At 30.0% G+C, this 18,731-nt stretch overlaps 1 protein-coding gene across 1 annotated transcript in view; it reads left to right on the plus strand.

The window, feature by feature from the left end:
• Window positions 1-18,731, plus strand: part of Afg3l2 (AFG3 like matrix AAA peptidase subunit 2) — a 58,803-nt gene that overhangs the window by 11,488 nt on the left and 28,584 nt on the right. Inside the window, exons 4-7 of the mRNA XM_075372524.1 lie at window positions 2,191-2,284; window positions 4,273-4,438; window positions 13,402-13,537; window positions 17,333-17,451. Coding sequence (XP_075228639.1) covers window positions 2,191-2,284; window positions 4,273-4,438; window positions 13,402-13,537; window positions 17,333-17,451 — 515 coding nt within the window. The remainder of the gene's footprint in view (window positions 1-2,190; window positions 2,285-4,272; window positions 4,439-13,401; window positions 13,538-17,332; window positions 17,452-18,731) is intronic.

Consider the following 18,731-nt stretch of genomic DNA (forward strand, 5'->3'; position numbering starts at 1 on the left):
AATTAGTCATTAGTTAGAAAATGTCTAAAGTTTGTTTAAATCATCCTAACAATTTTTGTTATATATGTGGTGAAGTGACGCTCAAATCCCAAAGGTGAAATCTTATTCCATTAGTAAAAAAGTGTTTTAAATTTTATTTTGGGTGTAAAGTCTGGGACCAAACAAGGGCCAGGGTCCAACATATCAGTTGTTTATCATGTTCTAGGCTCCTCACTGCATGGAAAAATGGCACACGCCATATGCCATTTGCTGTCCTTATGATTTGGAGGGAACCCAAAATCACTCTTGTGACTGTTATTTCTGCTTAACAAACATTAAAGGGATTACATCAAAATCAAAACATACAGTGATGTACCCTAACTTGCAATCTACAATGAGATCAGTTCTACACTGCAAAGAATTGCCCATACCAAAGCCTCCAGAACATGTGACATTAGATGAAGAGAGCTCAGAGTCTGATGGAAGTAAGGAAGAAAAAGAAACAGATTCTAGTGATACAACTTTTGAACAAAGCAGTTCATCTGAGCCTCATTTACTGACTAGAAAATCTTAACGATCTCATACGAGATTTTAAGTATCCCAAAGACAGTCTTAAATGCTTGCTTCCTGGCTAAAAGGATGGAATCTTCTTCAAAAGAATACAAAGATATGTAATTATCGTAATAGTCCATTTTTCTGAAGAAAATGGCTTAATGTTTTGTAATGACATTTCTTCTCTTATGGAGACACTTTGTAATGAGCATAACCCAAGAGAATGGCACTTGTTCAGTGATTCCTCTAAAGTTAGTTTAAAAGCTGTGCTGCATAATGGCCCATCAGTACCTGTGGCTCACTCTGCTAGTATGAAAGAAGCATATGAAAACTTTAAATTTATATTGGAAAAGCTTCAATATGCAGTGCATGAATGGAATATTTGTGGAGATTTGAAGGTAATTGCACTTATTGTGGGTTATACAAAGTACTGTTATTTTTTGTGTGAATGGGGTAGTAGGGACAGAGAAAACATTTCATTAGAAAAGAGTGGCCTAAATGCGAATCACCCATTCCTGAACGGAAAAATGTGAAACATGAGCCATTGTGTAATCCTAAAAATGTGTATCTACCTCTGCCACATACCAAACTAGGATTAATGAAAATTTTCATCAAGGCCACGGACAATACTTGTGGTTTCACGTACTTGAAACAGATTCATTAAAGAAGTAATATTTGTGGGTCCTCTAACACAATCACTAATGCATGATGAAAAGTTGAAGAACTATTGAATCCACTGGAGAAAGCAGCTTGGCAAGCATTCAGAAATGTTACTCAGAGTTTTCTGGGAAATCGAAAGGCGGAAAATTACCACGATATTGTCAACGATCTTATAACATCTTATAAAAATTTGGGTTGTAATATGTCCTTAAAAGTACATTTCCTGCACCTACACCTAGATTTCTTCCTGGAAAATCTTGGCGCGATGAGCATGGGGAACACTTTCATCAGATTTCGGCTATGCAAAAGAGATATCAAGGCAAATGGAATCCTAATAGGCTGGCCAATTATTGTTGGACCATCAAGAGGGATGCTCCACAGCGAAATGTAGCAGAAAATCATCATTCCTTTCTTTCTAGGCAAGTCAGATATTTGAATATTGTTTAGATAAGAATACAGGAAGTATTAAAACGTTTCAAGTTATAAGTGCCTGTCTCTCGGAAACCTCGCATGATGGGGAAAAACCGTTATCATATTTGAATTCAAAGAAAAAATACTATCAGAATCACATATTTTTTTCTTCCTGAGACAAAAAAAAGTATTTTTTGTTCCCCACTGTAATTGACCTTTTTAATCAATGGTTGTCACATTACAAATCCCTAACATATTGCATTATCTTCTTGTATTGGGTTTTGTAGTCTCTTAAATAAAAAATAAAAGTTGTATTAGAAGAATATTTTACAATAATTTTATTTCTTTTTCTACATTGAATTTAATTTTTTTTAGCATATTTAAAGTGATGTTTCAAGGTATACTCTATCTTTTTTTTAAGAAAATTTAACTTTCACTGGTTGAAAACCAGTGAGATAATATTAGCTGAAATAATTATCATTATTTGTCTTGCAGCTTCTGTTTTCTTCGTCTTCATCTATGATGAATATTTACATTTATACTTTCTTAAATAATATAGTAAACTACTTGTTATTCATTTTTCTACAGCTATCTTTCAAAAGGCATTGTTGAAAAGTTAGAGGTTGTTAATAAAAAGTGGGTTCGTGTACGTCTTCTCCCAGGAAATTCAGTCAATGGATCAGTTAGTATTCATTTTATCTTTTTACTTTTAGATTTTAGTTTTTGAATAATGATATCATATAATTGTTTAACTCTTAAATAATGTTACCCTTTTACTCATTCCTGCATCTCCAGATTAGTTTTATGTTTCAGTATTTTGTCTCCATTGTCCATGTTCAGCTTTTGGCCTTCCATAAATTAAAAAAAAATTATTTATAAAACTTTTCACACAGAATCAAAAATATTAACGTTATGTTTTAATTTTTGTTGCTGCAATTTGTGACTGTAAAGAAATTTAAGGTAGAAAATTTAATTTTTAATTTACATTTTGGCTTCATTTTACAAAATGTAAAAAATTTTACATCATTTTACAAAACTTCAAATATATTTCATATTATAAACAGTGTAACTATTTTTAAATTGTTTGAAACTATAAAAAACATTCTCTTTGAAAACCATTTTCGGGAATTATAAATAATAGTTCTGAAATTTATAACAGGATTTTGATTTTTTTGAATTACTGTTTGCTTTCATAGAAACCGGAATTTTCTTCAGGGGAGTGTTTAAATACCTTTTTATTTATTCATCATTTGGCTTAAAGCATGAATAAGATTGCATGTTTATGATGCTTTTTTGATAGCGCAAAGCTTCAAAGATAAATTCTAATTTTTTTGGACTGGAAAAGTCGGAATTTTAAAATGATGGAAATATTATACATTTTCTAAAATGAATAAGTGATTTTTATCACTTACAAAATAATAGATACTAGAAGTAATTAGTAACTCAATTTTTATTTTTCCTTATCAAGAACATGTATTCAGTAGTATTCTGAAACCCATAGGCCTGTGTTGCTGACTGAGCATTCATGGCTAGTACCAAGCCTAATATTTTTATACCTATTTGCTGGACATATAAATTTTTGCTTGATGTTAATTTTAATTTCTAGTATATATTCTTTTAAGTAATGAATAAAAATCTACTAAGAAAAATAAAACTAAAAAAAAAATTAAAAACTTAAAAATAAAAATTGTTTTTGGATACAATCAACCAGTGAATTTACTGATTTTTAATCAATTTATGAATGTAAGTGTATATTATTGTTATTATGAAATGAACGAGTTATTTCATTTTCTTTAATTACATATAGTAATTCACAAAATTGTTACTTGTAAGTATTTGTATTACTTGTAAATCATTATTCATCCAATAATAATATATCTAATATTTTGTTATATCAAGAATATAATTAATTTTCAAACATGATATAATCCAATTTATTATAAAATTAAAAAAAATTTAATTTGATTATTTTTTTAAAACTGTAATCTAACATAGCTGTTTTATTATTGCATTGCTAATTCTGAAATTAATCTATTTCACCAATGAAATAAAAACCAACTGCTTTACAGCATAGTGTAACTTGTTAAATGCTTTATTTTTATAAAATATATATGTAAAAAATAATTGTTATTATTTATGAAATAATTATGATATGATTATGTTACTGAAATGATTATGTTATTCCTAATTGTTGAATGATAAATACAAGTGATAGGAAGTTATAAAGAGACAAATCTCATATCACATTCTTTCAGTTGTGGAGTAGATTTACATATTCATATAGCTACTATTTGTTTCTCTGTAACTGATTAAATTTTCTAATTTTTGTGTTCATACTTATTTGATAAACTTTTGTACTAGTATTTAGGTGGCAAAATATAATTTTTTTTTGAAAAATGAGAGAAGATACAAAGTGATAAATAAATGTCTCAGATATGTGGAGTCAGCTCTTTGTGTATGGGTACTGAACTCAAAGGAGTTTTCAATCTTTTTATATACGTGTGTATATATAAGTACTAAATTTTTAAATAACATTATTTTACATTATAATTACTTACTTGTAATAACTGTTACGCTTTATGTTACACTGTTATTTTCAAATTATGCTTACATTTTTTAAATTTACTTATTTAATTTTTGTTTTAGTGTTTTAATTATTCATTGTTTTAGAGTGTATTGTGGTTCAACATTGGAAGTGTAGACTCATTTGAACGTAATCTTGAGAATGTTCAGATAGATATGAATATAGAGCCACCTAACTTTATTCCTGTAATATATAAGACTGAACTAGAAGCTGCTAGCCTTTCTGGATTACTTCCTACTATACTTATTATTGGTAAATTATAATCCAATACAAATGACTTGAAAATAATTACACAATGTTTTTTTTTTTTTTTTTAAATAATTGTCTTTTATTTAATAACTATTTTATTTTTAAATGAAATGAATCCATGAGAACAGGCATAAAGAAGTACAGATTATCTTTGGAAATTTGAAGAGTTTTAAAAGAGCTAGACTGTGGATACCAGTATTCTTTAGTGACTGGGTTTCAGTTAATCGCGAGTCTCAGGAGTGGTCAACTTGAGTCTGTTCCAGACTATATTTTTACTGTTACATTTACACATACATTGTACTACATCTGCAATTATGACAGGCGTGGCAAGCCAGTAGTGGTAATTGCATTTGCCTACATACACATACATCCAGACCCGGCAGTATCTGGATTACTGTTTGTAGAAAACAAACAATCTTAATAAATTACTGTTAAATATAAAAATTATTCTGTGTTCTTCAAAAAATAATGTTACCCTGTTATATCTGAAAATTTTATGATTATTTAAATTTTTTATAATTTTTACTTTTAACTCCTTAGGCCGGTATTTAAATGCCCCAGTTTCTGTACTTCAAGTGGTATTTAAATTTATAGTCTGAACAGATTTTTATACCATGTTACAAAAAGATTAATATCTCAAAAGTTATTCAAAATAAAGTAATGAAATTTTCAGTTACTCACCAATGATATTGAGATGGCCCCAGTGTGTAATTAACCATTTAAGGTTATCCAGTTTTATACAGTACACCTGAGAACACTATATTATTTGTCAGATATTGTTTGTGAAAATGTTGGGGTTTCTAGGAAAGGATCCTTGCTAATGTAACTTTTCATTGTGGGTTTCTGCAATATACCCATCAGCATAATGAGGCCTAACACAACATATATTTCATCCTCTGTTACGGGTTCCCACTTCCTTGCCCTTGACCTTGGTTTGAGTGTGATACTTTATGTGCGTTGGTCTGCATATCTATTTGTTTCTGTTACAATTTTATTTATTACCTCATCATCAAAAAATAACAAAAATGCACTTTCAAAATGTTTTTGAGGGCAATACTGTCTTGTGAAATGGATTTTTTGTTCTATATACTGTGCACTTATCTCGCACCATGCCCACTGAAGGTCAGTATCTTCAGCTGACACTGTGACAAGTCCATTTCCCTCTTCCCCGTTATCATTCTTGGTATCACATTGTACAAACTCTTCTTGAGCATAATCAGTTTCAATATTGTCACTAAATATACTACTAACACTATCTCCATTCGTATCTAAAATATCAATAATCTCGTCGCTCATCAAAGAATGCGAAGGCCCAGCCATTTTTCAGGGTCACTGCATTACACTCTTATTTTGAACTGAGTAAATCCCCTTAAAGTAGCAATACTATCAAATTTTACTTTATTGAAATAAATGATAATTAGACACCTTCAAAGATTATAAAACTAGAGAAAATCTTCAATACAAGCAACTATACATATTATGCAACTATGCAATTAATAAAGTAATATACAGACGTTGAAAGCTGGTGTGAGCGTCAAGGATTAGGATTAGATAATTATACCAAATAATCTTTCAAGAGAAGATTGCGTTAAATCATAGATGGCAGTGTAGGTATATGCTTTCTGGCAACCGTCTGTGAAGGAATATCTGAATACAAACCCAGAGAGTGCGTATGAGTGCAGTTATTACAACTTTCTGCATGGAATGTATAGGTGGTGTATGTTGTGCCGTTATAAGGAAAGGAAAATGACCAACGTACTCATATACATTCTGCGAGGCAGTGGGGTTAATGTTATTTTTTTAGGCTGTGTGCTGATGTCTGTGTACTATTGCCCACTAATTTAAGACATTCATGCATCTGTTCATGCATGCAACTCATTCCATTCATGCAACTCTAACTGGGATTCTTACCATGTAGGAATTCCAGCAATGAGTGAGCAATAAAGAGAAGTAAGTACTCAGTTGACCTTTACAAAGTGTACAATGAGTGATTATACATAGTTTGTGGAACATCAAAAGCAGAGTGGCAAAGTGAGTAACTAGCTGCTGTCAATTGTGACTTGTTAAAGAGTTTTGTATCTATTATTATGGAAATTGTCTGTATGGGGCAGCTACAGTGGAGTAGTAGTACTTAGTTGGTTAACTTGGGCACATCAGATGAATGAATGGAGATCTCATGATATTTATTAATGTATCAATTTGTCTTCTATATAACTGCTGTTCAAAGATTTGTCACATTTTCCTTAACGGTATACATCATGTAAGATTACAGTAAAATTTCAAAACAGCAAACAGAAATAATGGTATTTTGACTGATGATGTGACTGAAATACAGAGTGATTACAAATGATTCATTAGATTTTAAAAATGTAGTACAGAAAATTATAATGATACATGGAAATAAACAGAAATTTCATAAATGTTTGATATGGCCTCCATTCGTCACATGACACACATCTATGTGGTATTCCAGTTCAGCCCACGCATTAACATATCCCATATATTGGTGGTCATAAATGCAGCTGTAATACTTTCCTGTAGCTCAACCAAAGTTATTGGGTGTGATGGTACATAAATATAGTCTTTATTATACCCCAAAGGAAAAATCACAAACCATGAGATCAGGAGATCTAGGAGGTCGTTTTAAGAGTGCCAAGTCATTATCTGCATATGCCCTATATGCCCTATTCAGTGGTATGGGAGTTCTTTGTTCAGGAAGCCTTGTACTTCAGCATATCAGTGAGGTGGTGCCCCATCTTGTTGGGATACAAAGTTATTGGAGTCGTCTTTCAATTAAGGAAACAACCGCAACTGCATTATATAAAGTTAGAAATACTCGTTACGGTATTCTCTTGAGAAGAAAAATGATCCGTACACCATTGTTTAGAAATTTCGCTAAAACTTAAATGTTTTCCTCAAAACATTAAGTTTTGAGGAATATGTTCATGTTCTGCAGAATTAGATTGTTCAGTACCCCATATCCTGATGCTATGGCGATTCACTTTTCCATTTAAGTGAAGTGCCACCTTGTCACTAAACACCAGATTGTTAGCAAAATTGTCATCCTCCATAGTTTCCTACATGTCATTACAAAATTTGTATAATTTCTTGAGATCATTTGGTTGTAAATTTGGTAATAACTTTATACAGAATGGTTTCAGTCATAGTGGAGTTTGCAAAATTTTCCAGACAGTTGGCTGTGGAATATAGGGTTCACTACTAGTACGTCAAGTTGACTTCTTTGGGCTATGAATAAAACTCGCCTTGACTCTCTTCACTGTTTCATAGGAAATGCTTGGGCATCTGGTGCTTTTTAGCTTTGTACAAACAACCAGTGTAACTGTCTGTATCTGTCTGTAATTTTAGAATTCTTTGATGGCCTGGTGGTTCTGTTTCAAATCATCACTATAATAAATGTTGCATGGTAACAACAGTTACCATGGACAGTTTCTATTTATTTTCATGTATCATTCGTAATTTTAAGTGTACTACTTTTTTAAATATAGATTTTTAAAAGCCGATGAATCATTTGTAAGTAATGAATTATTTGAATCCTTTAAATAATTAAAGAATCTGTTTAAATTTCTTAGATTTATTTCAGATACAATGTACTTTAAAACTTAAATCTTAGTTTTTCTGTAACGTAGGAGGGAGACCTTTATTTTATACTTATGCCTTGATTTCTTGTACTTGGCTGTATATAATTGCTTGTTTGTTATAAAATTCTTCCTTTAATTTTACTTTTTAACTCAATCTGCTCTTTTCATAGGTGTGTTATGAGAGTGATAGATTTCTCTCTCATTTTTATTTTGTTTAGATAGGCTCCCTTTATGCTGGGTTCACTGAGTGGGGCCCCATTACTGTTGTTTTTTCTTTCTGTACTTGGGTGCTACTGTGTTGAAATTCTTTTTTGTGAAATTAATGGATGTTTTCTTTGTGATGTTTTTTCTTAATATTAAACATTGTCTTAAAATTAATTAATCTTTGCGGCTGCAGTTGTATTTTTTGGGATGCAGTTTCTCAACTATTTATATATATATATAAAAGAAAAAAAGGCTGACTTCGGAAACAGTTTTTTCATTTTGAGGTTTATAACCTGATGATGGTAATAAAATAAGATCTTATTTTGTAAGTCCTCTTATGATAAACTAATCTCATAACATGCTCACAGTTTTTGAAATAATTAATTTTTCAGATCAGAACAGTCTCTTTCCTACATCTCATTTGGAGTGCTGGATTTAGTTCCTCTTGAATTAATAATTTATTTTTGAGACTGCCTATTTGCAGTGAGCATTAGGGCTGTACTCTCATTTCTTTATCTATTTTTATTAAACATTTGAGGTGTTAAGCAAAAATCATACAAATATTTTGATGTAATGCACTGCAAAATACATTATACGTTTATTTGGCTAATCTAATAATTTTTCCTAAAAAAAAAAAAAAAAGATGTAATATTTTATCACTATTCTTTGGGTAGGAAAATGAGAAATATTTTTATATGTAAACTCATTTGGGTAAGTTTTCTTAATATTAAAATTATACAGGTGATTCAAAAGTATAAGGCAATCTCTCAGTAGCTGATTCTTGGAAAAAAATGTTCTAAACATGACTTGAAAATGCTTCATAAGCGAGTTATGGTTAGTGAAAGATTTTGTCTTGATTTCAGTTCCTTCAGGGAAATGAACTCATCCTGAAATTCTGAAGGAGTTAATTTAGTTGTTTATTATGGTTTTTGGCTTGAAAATATTTTAAAAAATGGGTCCCCAGAACTGTACCTCAGTTAGTTGAGATAGTTACATATTAAAATATCTGATGTAAAACACAAAAATTTGGGATAAAAAATAACAGGTTTTTGGGTTTAACATAGGAAAACTTTGTTAAGCGATTAATTAAGGTGTATTTATTTTCAATTAGAAATGTAGAAAATTTAATTCTGAAAAGATTCATGTAAATTAATTAACAAAAAATTGAATACTGAATATTGAAATTTAACTTTATTAAAAAACAAAACAGACTGAATTGTGAAACAAATTTTAACAGCATAAAATAACTAATTTTGTCCATAGATTGGAAACAGCTTTTAACATAATATGCAATTTAACTTTTAAAACAATGGAAAAATGACGTTAAAAATTAGTGAAGGTGTTATTAATTTCCTTCAAAGTTGCTGGAAGTGGCCGCTATTTTGTTCAATACATGATTTCGTTTGACGAATGTATTCTTTTCTACCATGTCTCATAATGTTACAAGTATTTTTAATAGTTTATGAAGCTTCTATTATGCGATTCCTTAGTTTCTTTTGTGTGTTAATCTGTTTTGTTTAAACAATTGACTTCATTCAACACCATAGAAAAAAGTCTGATGGCAGACTTTCTCAACGAAATGCCATCATGATCTCAGGAGATCATGGTGACATTTCACTGGTCTGTTTCGACTAATCCATTTTCTATTGTATGTGTTATTTAAATGATCTTTTACATTATCAGAAAAGGGAAGAGGTGCCTCGCCATGCGTGAACCACATCTGTAACCTATTTTTATAAAAAATATCTTCCAAGAGGGTGGATAGGTTTGTTTCCATAAAGTTTAAGTACGCTTTTACTGTAAGTCTCCTTGGTAAGAAAAATGGACCAATCAAATTATCACCTAGAACACCAAAAACCATTAATTGAAATTGTATGCTGGAAATGTCTTGTTGAAATCTCATGTGAGTTTTCATCCGCCCAAATACGGACGTTATGAAAATCTACTATTCCATTTCTTGTGAAGCATGTTTCATCAGTTACCAGAATACGATGAAGGGAATTGTGATTTCATACTCATGTTCTAGTTAACATCGGCAGAATATCTTCTGTTTATTATGATCTTTTGGTAATAAGTTTTGTACCCATGTTACATGGAACAGGGGCAACTGTGCCTTTTGAAGTGCCTGCTATTGTCTTGATTGTGAAATATTTAAATGCTGTGATACTTGATTACAGCAATAACTTTACTATATTTGTTATTGCTTGTTTATTATTTGGTTTATTGTACTTCGTTGACAACAAATATGTACTTTTTTGGTTTAAAACTGCCAGTTTCTCCAAGTCATCTCTCTACAGCTTCAAAGGTTTTGCACTCAGGTGCTCTTTGATTTGAATAAGTATCATGATATTCTTGAACTGCAGGAAAACCATGCTTGTTTACTTTACTGTAAATTAATATCATGTCTGTGCACTCTTAAAATGAGTTCATATTTGTATTGTCTCCCATTATGTATTAAAGAAAATTTCACTAAATTTTGTAAAAATGTTTCTGAATTTTACACAGAATCTTACTTATACAATACAGTACAAAAACCACCATCAAGGTTATTCAGACACTGTTTCAAAAAGTTAATTGTTGATCAGCTGAAAACATTATTGTCAACCTATGAAAACATATTAATTCATTCTGATAAAAAAGTAGTAACTAAATAATCAGCTGTTATTTCCAACCTATGGACAAAATTAGTTATTTCATGCTGTTAAATTTTTTTTTCACAATTCGGTAGTTTCATTTTTTAATAAAGTTAAATTTCAATATCCTGTTATACATTTTTTTAAAAATAATTTACATGAATTTTTTCAGAATTAAATTTCCTACATTTCAAACTAATTTTAAAAACTAATTAAACTAACTTTTAATTAATTAAACTAATTAAAACTAATTTTAAAAGTAATGGAGGCACAGTTAGAATGGAGGTTCAATGGAGGTTCAGGTCAAAAATCATAAAAAAAGAACTAAAAACTGGGTGAATTGAAATCTGTGTGAAATCTTTTGCTAGCCGTAACTTGCTAATAAAGCATTCTCAGGCCTATGTTTATATGAACCTTTTTCCTATTTTTAGCTACAGAATCAGCTCCCAAGAGATTGTCGTATAGTTTTAAATTACTATATATATAACAATCACTCTGTATAATAACCATTATTCTAATTTTATGAAAACATTACGAGTGTTCAAAAATAAGCATTTTTAGACAGAATTATCATATAATTAGATGTAATTATTGTTACTACTATTCCATGTGTAAATGTGGCACAAATTACACTGTGTTTATATTTTTAATCTGATGCTTTCAAAAACCAAAGTTGTAAGAGTTATTAATAAATTGTAATTCCAAGATTAAATCTGATTTGTATTTCCTTGAGGAAAAATATTAGTGTGTAACAGATTTTTTGTGCTTCTTATATTTTGAGTATTTATAATGAATAAAATTTCTTGAAATAATTAAATATGAGATTTTTCAAACCCAAGTAGGAAAGAGCTTTTATTTTTCATGAAAATGTTTGATTTCAAAAACCAGAAGTGCCTAATTAATATAAAATTCAATGTGTAAAGAGATAGAATTCAGCCCTCTTAAGTATGTTTCCATTTTTTAAGTTTTAACTTGAAATAGTTGAACAAAAGATGTGTCAAGTTTGTTATGAATAAAATTTATATGATTTTTAGCTAATAAAATAATTTTATTAAAATTATAGTTCCTGTGATAGAAACTAAAAATTTAAACAAAATTTTAAAATTAAAAACTAAATGCAATGTCAAAATTTCAATACAGAATTTGTTTCTATTTACTCTGAAACAAACGATTTACTTCATACCTGATTTTATTGAAGTTTTTCATTTTATTCTTGAGATATTAAAAAAAAAAAAAAAATTATTTATGGAAAACTAAATATTTAGAGCTGTTTTTTCCCCGAATAAACCCTTAAGAGGCTACGTTTATGATTGTAATATTTCTTGCCATTTCTGATTGTTCTTAAGCGTGCTGGATAATTTCAACTATATTCCCTGAATTTCCTCTCTTTTCCAATTGTGCATTAAAATCTCCCATAAAAATTATAACGTGTTTTTTAGGTGTCTTAAAATGTTGTTTCATCCCAAAATTCAACTTTTTCTTTGTTTGCTCTACTATCCTGATTAATTGACACATGGGAATTAACTACTAAGTACATTTTATTAATGCTTTTAAATGTTAGAACTGATAATTTGGCGTTGACAGAACTGAAATTTATTATTGAATCTAGTACATTTTTATGAACTGCAAATCTGGTTCAGAGATGTGGAACTTTTTCGTGACTTTCCTGCTTTGCCTTTGTATTTTCTGTGATTTTGTAATTCAAAAATGCTTTTGTCTGTAAATTTTGTTTCTTATAGAGCTGCAATTATTATTTTATGTTTATTGAATGCATCTATTGTATGTTTTAGTTTTCCTGCATGTAAAAGAGAATTAATATTTATTGATGGTAGGAAGTTTATTCCTTTATGTGTAATTTTATTGAATAAACGTTTTCCAGAATGCTCAGACTCATTTTTGCACTTAAGTGAAAGCTCCTCAGAATCTGAATGCTTTCTTGTGCTTTGTTTATTCAAAGTGGTGAATCCTCAACCTGAGGTAATTTGTTTTATAAAGTTTTCTTCCATTGTTGATATTTGTTGGATTAATCCAACAGTATACAACTGGATTGTTAGTCCAGTAGTCTTGTACTTCAGTTTTTTTAGTCTTTTACTTCAAACCTATTCAGGGTCATCATATGGAGGTGCACACTCTCACCTAATACCAGCAAATTCCTATTAAAAGAAAAAGGTGCTGACACCAGAAAAGGGTTTTGGAAGAATTGGACCTAGCTCTACGTTTATTTAAACAATTTTATTTTATTTACAATATATCATATGTAATCTTTATTTTAAGTGGTTTTTTTGTAAATTGTTTTTATGCGAGATAAAATTTACAAGTTGTAGTTGTTAGTTTAAAAATGGAAAAATTTTATTTATAATAAATATTTTCAATGTTATTTAAATGTGCAAAATTGATGATAGTATAACAAAGTGAATTATTATTACTTGTTAATTTAATTATTTTGAATTATTAATTTTTGTTGTTGATAAATTAATAGATATTTTATTATAAAAAAATTATAATATATTTTATTATGTATTGATTACAGGTTTTCTGTTGTACATGATGAGAAGATCTGCTGAAATGATGGGTGGAAGAGGCAGAAAAGGGGGTGGAATATTTGGTGGAGTGATGGAAACAACTGCAAAATTGATCAATTCAAGTGATATCGGTGTTAAATTTAAGTATGTTTAAAAGGCTATCAAATCTTTTTTTTAATTATTGTAACATTATAATGTACATCAGGTAATCCAAGAAATTCATATGACTGCACTTGATTAATGTAAAACAAGATTTGTTTTACATCTGGTTTTACAATCTGGCTTTACAAGCCAGATTGGTAATTTATTTTAATGATCTTTTGTCTATATTTATTTTAACAAAGGTTATTAATGTTTTTATTGAACTGTTTAAAATTTAAATTTGAAGTGAGACTTATTTCTTGTTTGTGCTCCAGTTATTTAAGTTCAGCAATGGAACATTTAAAGAGAAGTGGATAAGTCATTTTCAGAAAATGCATTAAAAACATTGGATTTTAATATAATTAAATCTGTAATCACAATCATTTTTGTAAGTTTATAATCTACTGTTCATTAGGAAATTATTTTTTTTCAGTTTTACATAAAATTGTAATTAAATCTGCAGCCACTAGCATTTTAAGTTTATAATCTAATACGCTATTCACAAGGAAGTTATTTTTATTTTTCTGTTTCACATTAAACTGTAAGAAACTTGCACAATCATCCCAGATAAGTATGGGTTATCTGAAAATCTGTGTTGTGAATTGCCAGTTTTTACTATTTTGGAATAAAAATAGAAACTGTGCTTGCTGAACAAAAATAATTTATAACAATTTATTTTGGGTGAATAGCTGTTAGATTTTAAAAATAACTTTCATAGAATTATTTTGGTAAAATGATTAAAGCTTGGATTATTTAATTTTAATTTGAAAAGCTTGACTTTTCTTACTGAAATTTTTATCTTATTGTTATATTATGTATATTAATATATGATCAATGTAGTTTTTTCTTTTGATTTCTTTTTTTTTGTGGTATAAATTGTAATGACCTAAAAGAAACATAGGATGAATAAAAGAGAATCTTAGAACCAACATGAGTCATTCAGATATTATATCTTACTGTCAAATCTAATATAATGAGCACTGTTGTATGAGGAATAAAAAAATTAGTATAGTGGATGAATGTTTTGTCTCATAGTAGAAATTCCTTTAGTCTTATAAACTTATGCAAATTAACAATGTACTCTCTTGGTCTGGTTGGGTACAATAAAGTGTAATTTTTAATCAAGGGTATTGAATAAAACTCAACAGACGTAACAAGGAAAATCACGTCTGTCATAAATTTTGCTTTGACTCTTAGCAACTGCACATACAAATAATTAGTTTTCAGCTTCGTTTACTGATTATTTATAATCCTTAAAATAGAGGCAGAATAATATTTGGCTATCATATTATATTATATTATACATTGTCCCATATAAAACGCAACCCATCAATCACTCAATCATGAAATTTCAAAACTCAAGCTTACACCCCTACTCGTTACTGAAATGGACTCGTCCAACATTTGAACATTGCGGCAACGCAGTAGAACACTACCGATAGTAACAATGCAATCATAACTTTCACTGTATTGCTAGAGACAAAATGGTGTTTTCGCTAGATGAACGTGTTGAGTCGTACTTCAGTACGAAATCAGTGGTTGCAGTGCAAGATTTGTTTCGCCATAAGTACCCAGATAAACCAGCTCCTAACAAAACATCAGTATTAAGGTTAGTTGCAAAATTTAGAGAGACTGGTTCTGTTAATAACAAGGAACACAAAAGATCTGCGTCAGTGTTGAATACAGATACAGTCACTGAAATCAAAGACCGATTACTCGCTTCGCCAAATAAATCGATCAGACGTTTGTCTGTTGAAATTAATTTGTCTAAATCAACTGTTCATCGAGCGACCAAACGATTACAATTACGACCTTATCGCATTCAAACGGTTCATCAACTTCTTGAGCCCAACAAAGAAAAACAGCTACAATATTGTCAATGGTTCCGTAGATTTCTGCGTGAGGGAATTAATGTTATGGATTCGTTATTTTTCACAGATGAAGCACGGTTTCATTTGGATGGCTACGTAAACAGCCAAAACAGTAGAATTTGGAGTGCTGAAAATCCCCACGTTTATCAAGAAAAACAATTACACCCGCAGAAGTTGGGCGTGTGGTGTACAATAACAAGGAAGAAAATAATCGGTCCTATTTTTTTTTGAGTACACCATTAATGCAGAACGATATCAGGATATTTTATTTTAGTTAATTTCACTCTTGGAAGAGGAAGACAGACACTGCTGGCTACAACATGACGGTGCGACATCGCACTACACAGGTTCAACTTCTGATTTCATCGAGGAATTCTTTGGTAATCGTGTTATCGGTCGAGGCTTGTGGCCACCAAGATCTCCAGATTTAACTTCGGCGGATTTTTTTCTACGGGGTTACCTCAAAGATAAAGCCTACAGCAACAAACCACGAACACTTGGAAGTCAATATTGAACAAGCTGTATTAAATATCCAACCACAAACTTTGAAAAAAGTTGCAAGAAACGCTGTAAAAAGAATTGAAGCTTGTATTCAGGAAGATGGCGGCCACTTCCAACATTTACTCTAAATGTAAGGTAATGGATGGTAATAATAAAAATTACATTTACATAGCCTTTTTATTATTTCAATACCTACCAATATAAGGTTGGGTTGCGTTTTATATGGGACACCCTTTATTTGATATTCTGTTACACTGTAACTTTGACCAGGGTCAAAGAGATTGTTATGTATTACATGTATTAATAAAAGCAGATAATGCACTTAGAAGTAAAAAATAAGACTTACTCCAATTAAGAAAAAAATAAATGAAAATAATTCAATCATTTTTTTTATTTTCTTGATTTTTTAGATGACTTCCAAAAGAAGTGTAATATATTTAGGGTGTATGTGTGTATGTATGTTCCCTCCTAACAACTCAATAATTTAGCAACAGCTGCACTGATTTAGATGTTTGACCCTGCGTTGGAATCCTTACATTACTGGGACTGTCATAGGCTGTATAAATGTGTACATATGTGTGTATATATATATGTATATGTAGTAATGGAGGATTTGCCGGTTGAAGCATAAACTTAATTGAATTAATAAACTGTGAATTGTGAGCTTCTATGTATGTAAGCCTCTGTGTAAGATGGGTTCGAACTGAATGATTCAAATAATTTGAATGAATAATATTAAAAAAATAATAGAATTAAATTTACATAGTAAAATAATATTAAATAAATTTAAAAAGTTTCTGTTTAATATTATTGGGCTTCCCATGGGGACTGCGTGTGAAGCTAGAGTGGTGACATGATCTGAGCACCTTTTGAGGCTAGACTAATCATCACCAACTGGTAACAAACAGGGTGTCCCTGGGACACTGTTTTGGTATGTGCAATGGGGTGTTCTTATAATATCTGCAAACAATGTCCGATTTTCAAAATTCAAACTGGGTATTTGGTAGTATAATACAAATCATAATGGAACCAAACCAGAACAGAAACAGCAATGTTTATCAGCATTGTTTTTTAATTTCAGCAGTCGTGTTATTTAATTTTTAATATTTATCTCTTGTTTAAGAAATTTCTTTTTATTTAAATTAATTACTTCTGTTTAGATGAAAAAGCCAATTGATCATTCTAATATTCTGTGTAAAGTAACATTATGGTTTTCATGGCTTCTGCTTGATTTGAATTATTACCTCTGTTTAATTTATTGTTACATGAAGAGATTGTTAACTTTGATTCTTGTAGCTGTGCTACTGAAGACTTGAAATTGAAGCCACTTTTGTTTGCTGCATAAAGTTTGTGTATTGTTAATGTCTAAATTTAGCCACTTTATTTATATACTCTGTAAAACTAAATTATTCTCTTCTGATTAAAGGGATGTAGCTGGATGTGAAGAAGCTAAAGTTGAAATCATGGAATTTGTTAATTTTCTTAAGAATCCACAGCAATACATTGAGTTGGGTGCTAAAATTCCAAAAGGAGCTATGCTAACTGGTAAGTTTATTGCATTATTCTCTGTTTTATCTACTACATTTATTATATCTTTTTATAATTATCTTATTCATCATCGTTACCATTTCATGAACCTAGGCCGTTGATCTGTTTTAGAAATTTTCAGACCAATCTTTTTCTACCAGTATTTCAGGATCGTGTATTGTACAATTGCTTGAATGCATCTTAATACCGTCCTGCCAGTGTGATCTTAAGCTTTATGTATTACAAGATAGTCATGGTTTTCATTTATTATGGCTTCCATTCTCAGATCTTACTGAATGCCATTATCTAATTCTCTGGTGTATCAAAACTGACATTATGAATGAATCTTACCTGCTGCCTGAATCCATTGATGATTAATTGGTACAGATTATCCATTTTTCACTTCCTTACATTGACTTTCACCAACATTACTTGTACTGTATTAACAATTTTACTTCCTTTTTTATATTTAAATCCTAATGGTTATTCCTTAGATCAGCTGAAATTCAGTTTGCTTAATATTTCTACCATAAAGTTGTATTGCAACCTAAATATTCGAGTAGACTGTTGTTTTTTCTCTGATATTTGACATTTAGAACAAATTTTATGCAAATGGGATGCTTATTAATAGAAGATGTTTACTGTCTCACAAGTAGAAATGTTAAATTAATATGATCACAGCACTTCTTTTGCAACTTAGGGACTTTTTTTACTGGCAAACATCAAGATAAAACCTTGGAATGTATTGTATTACAGCAAATGCTAAATTATACTTAAAATCTTTAACAGTAAAAATCCTATGAAACACTCACTGTGAGTCATTCCATTTAAAGTTTCCCAAAAAAAAAAACATAGGCTGGTTGCCTGACCAATTCAAAAAAAAAATTGAAACTTACTCACTTGTTTCCTACAAAGTTGTAAGTTTAGGAAACAACTTCCTACTTGTTGTAAGTTGTGTAAATTTGAGATTTTTAACATCAGCCTCATCAGCGTTATTTGAACCCAAAATTTGAATTTAAAAAAAAAAATTAGTTTTAATTAATATTAGTTTTCAGAAATTCATAAAAATTTAGTGGTAAGTATATAACCAATAATATTATTTATGGTAAAACTACTAACATATACCTACATATAAAAAAATAATTTAAACTATGTATGCCATCCCTTCCTCTTGAAAAAAATTATCAAAAGTGTATATTCACAGTTTTTCATGTTAAACTTAATTGGTAATTTTCTCATAGAAAAAAGAGAGATAGGTAAATAAACCACTGGACCAATCTTTTACCTTGAGAAAATAT

The sequence above is a fragment of the Lycorma delicatula genome, chromosome 8, assembly GCF_047948215.1.
Source record: "Lycorma delicatula isolate Av1 chromosome 8, ASM4794821v1, whole genome shotgun sequence".
NCBI lineage: Eukaryota > Metazoa > Arthropoda > Insecta > Hemiptera > Fulgoridae > Lycorma > Lycorma delicatula.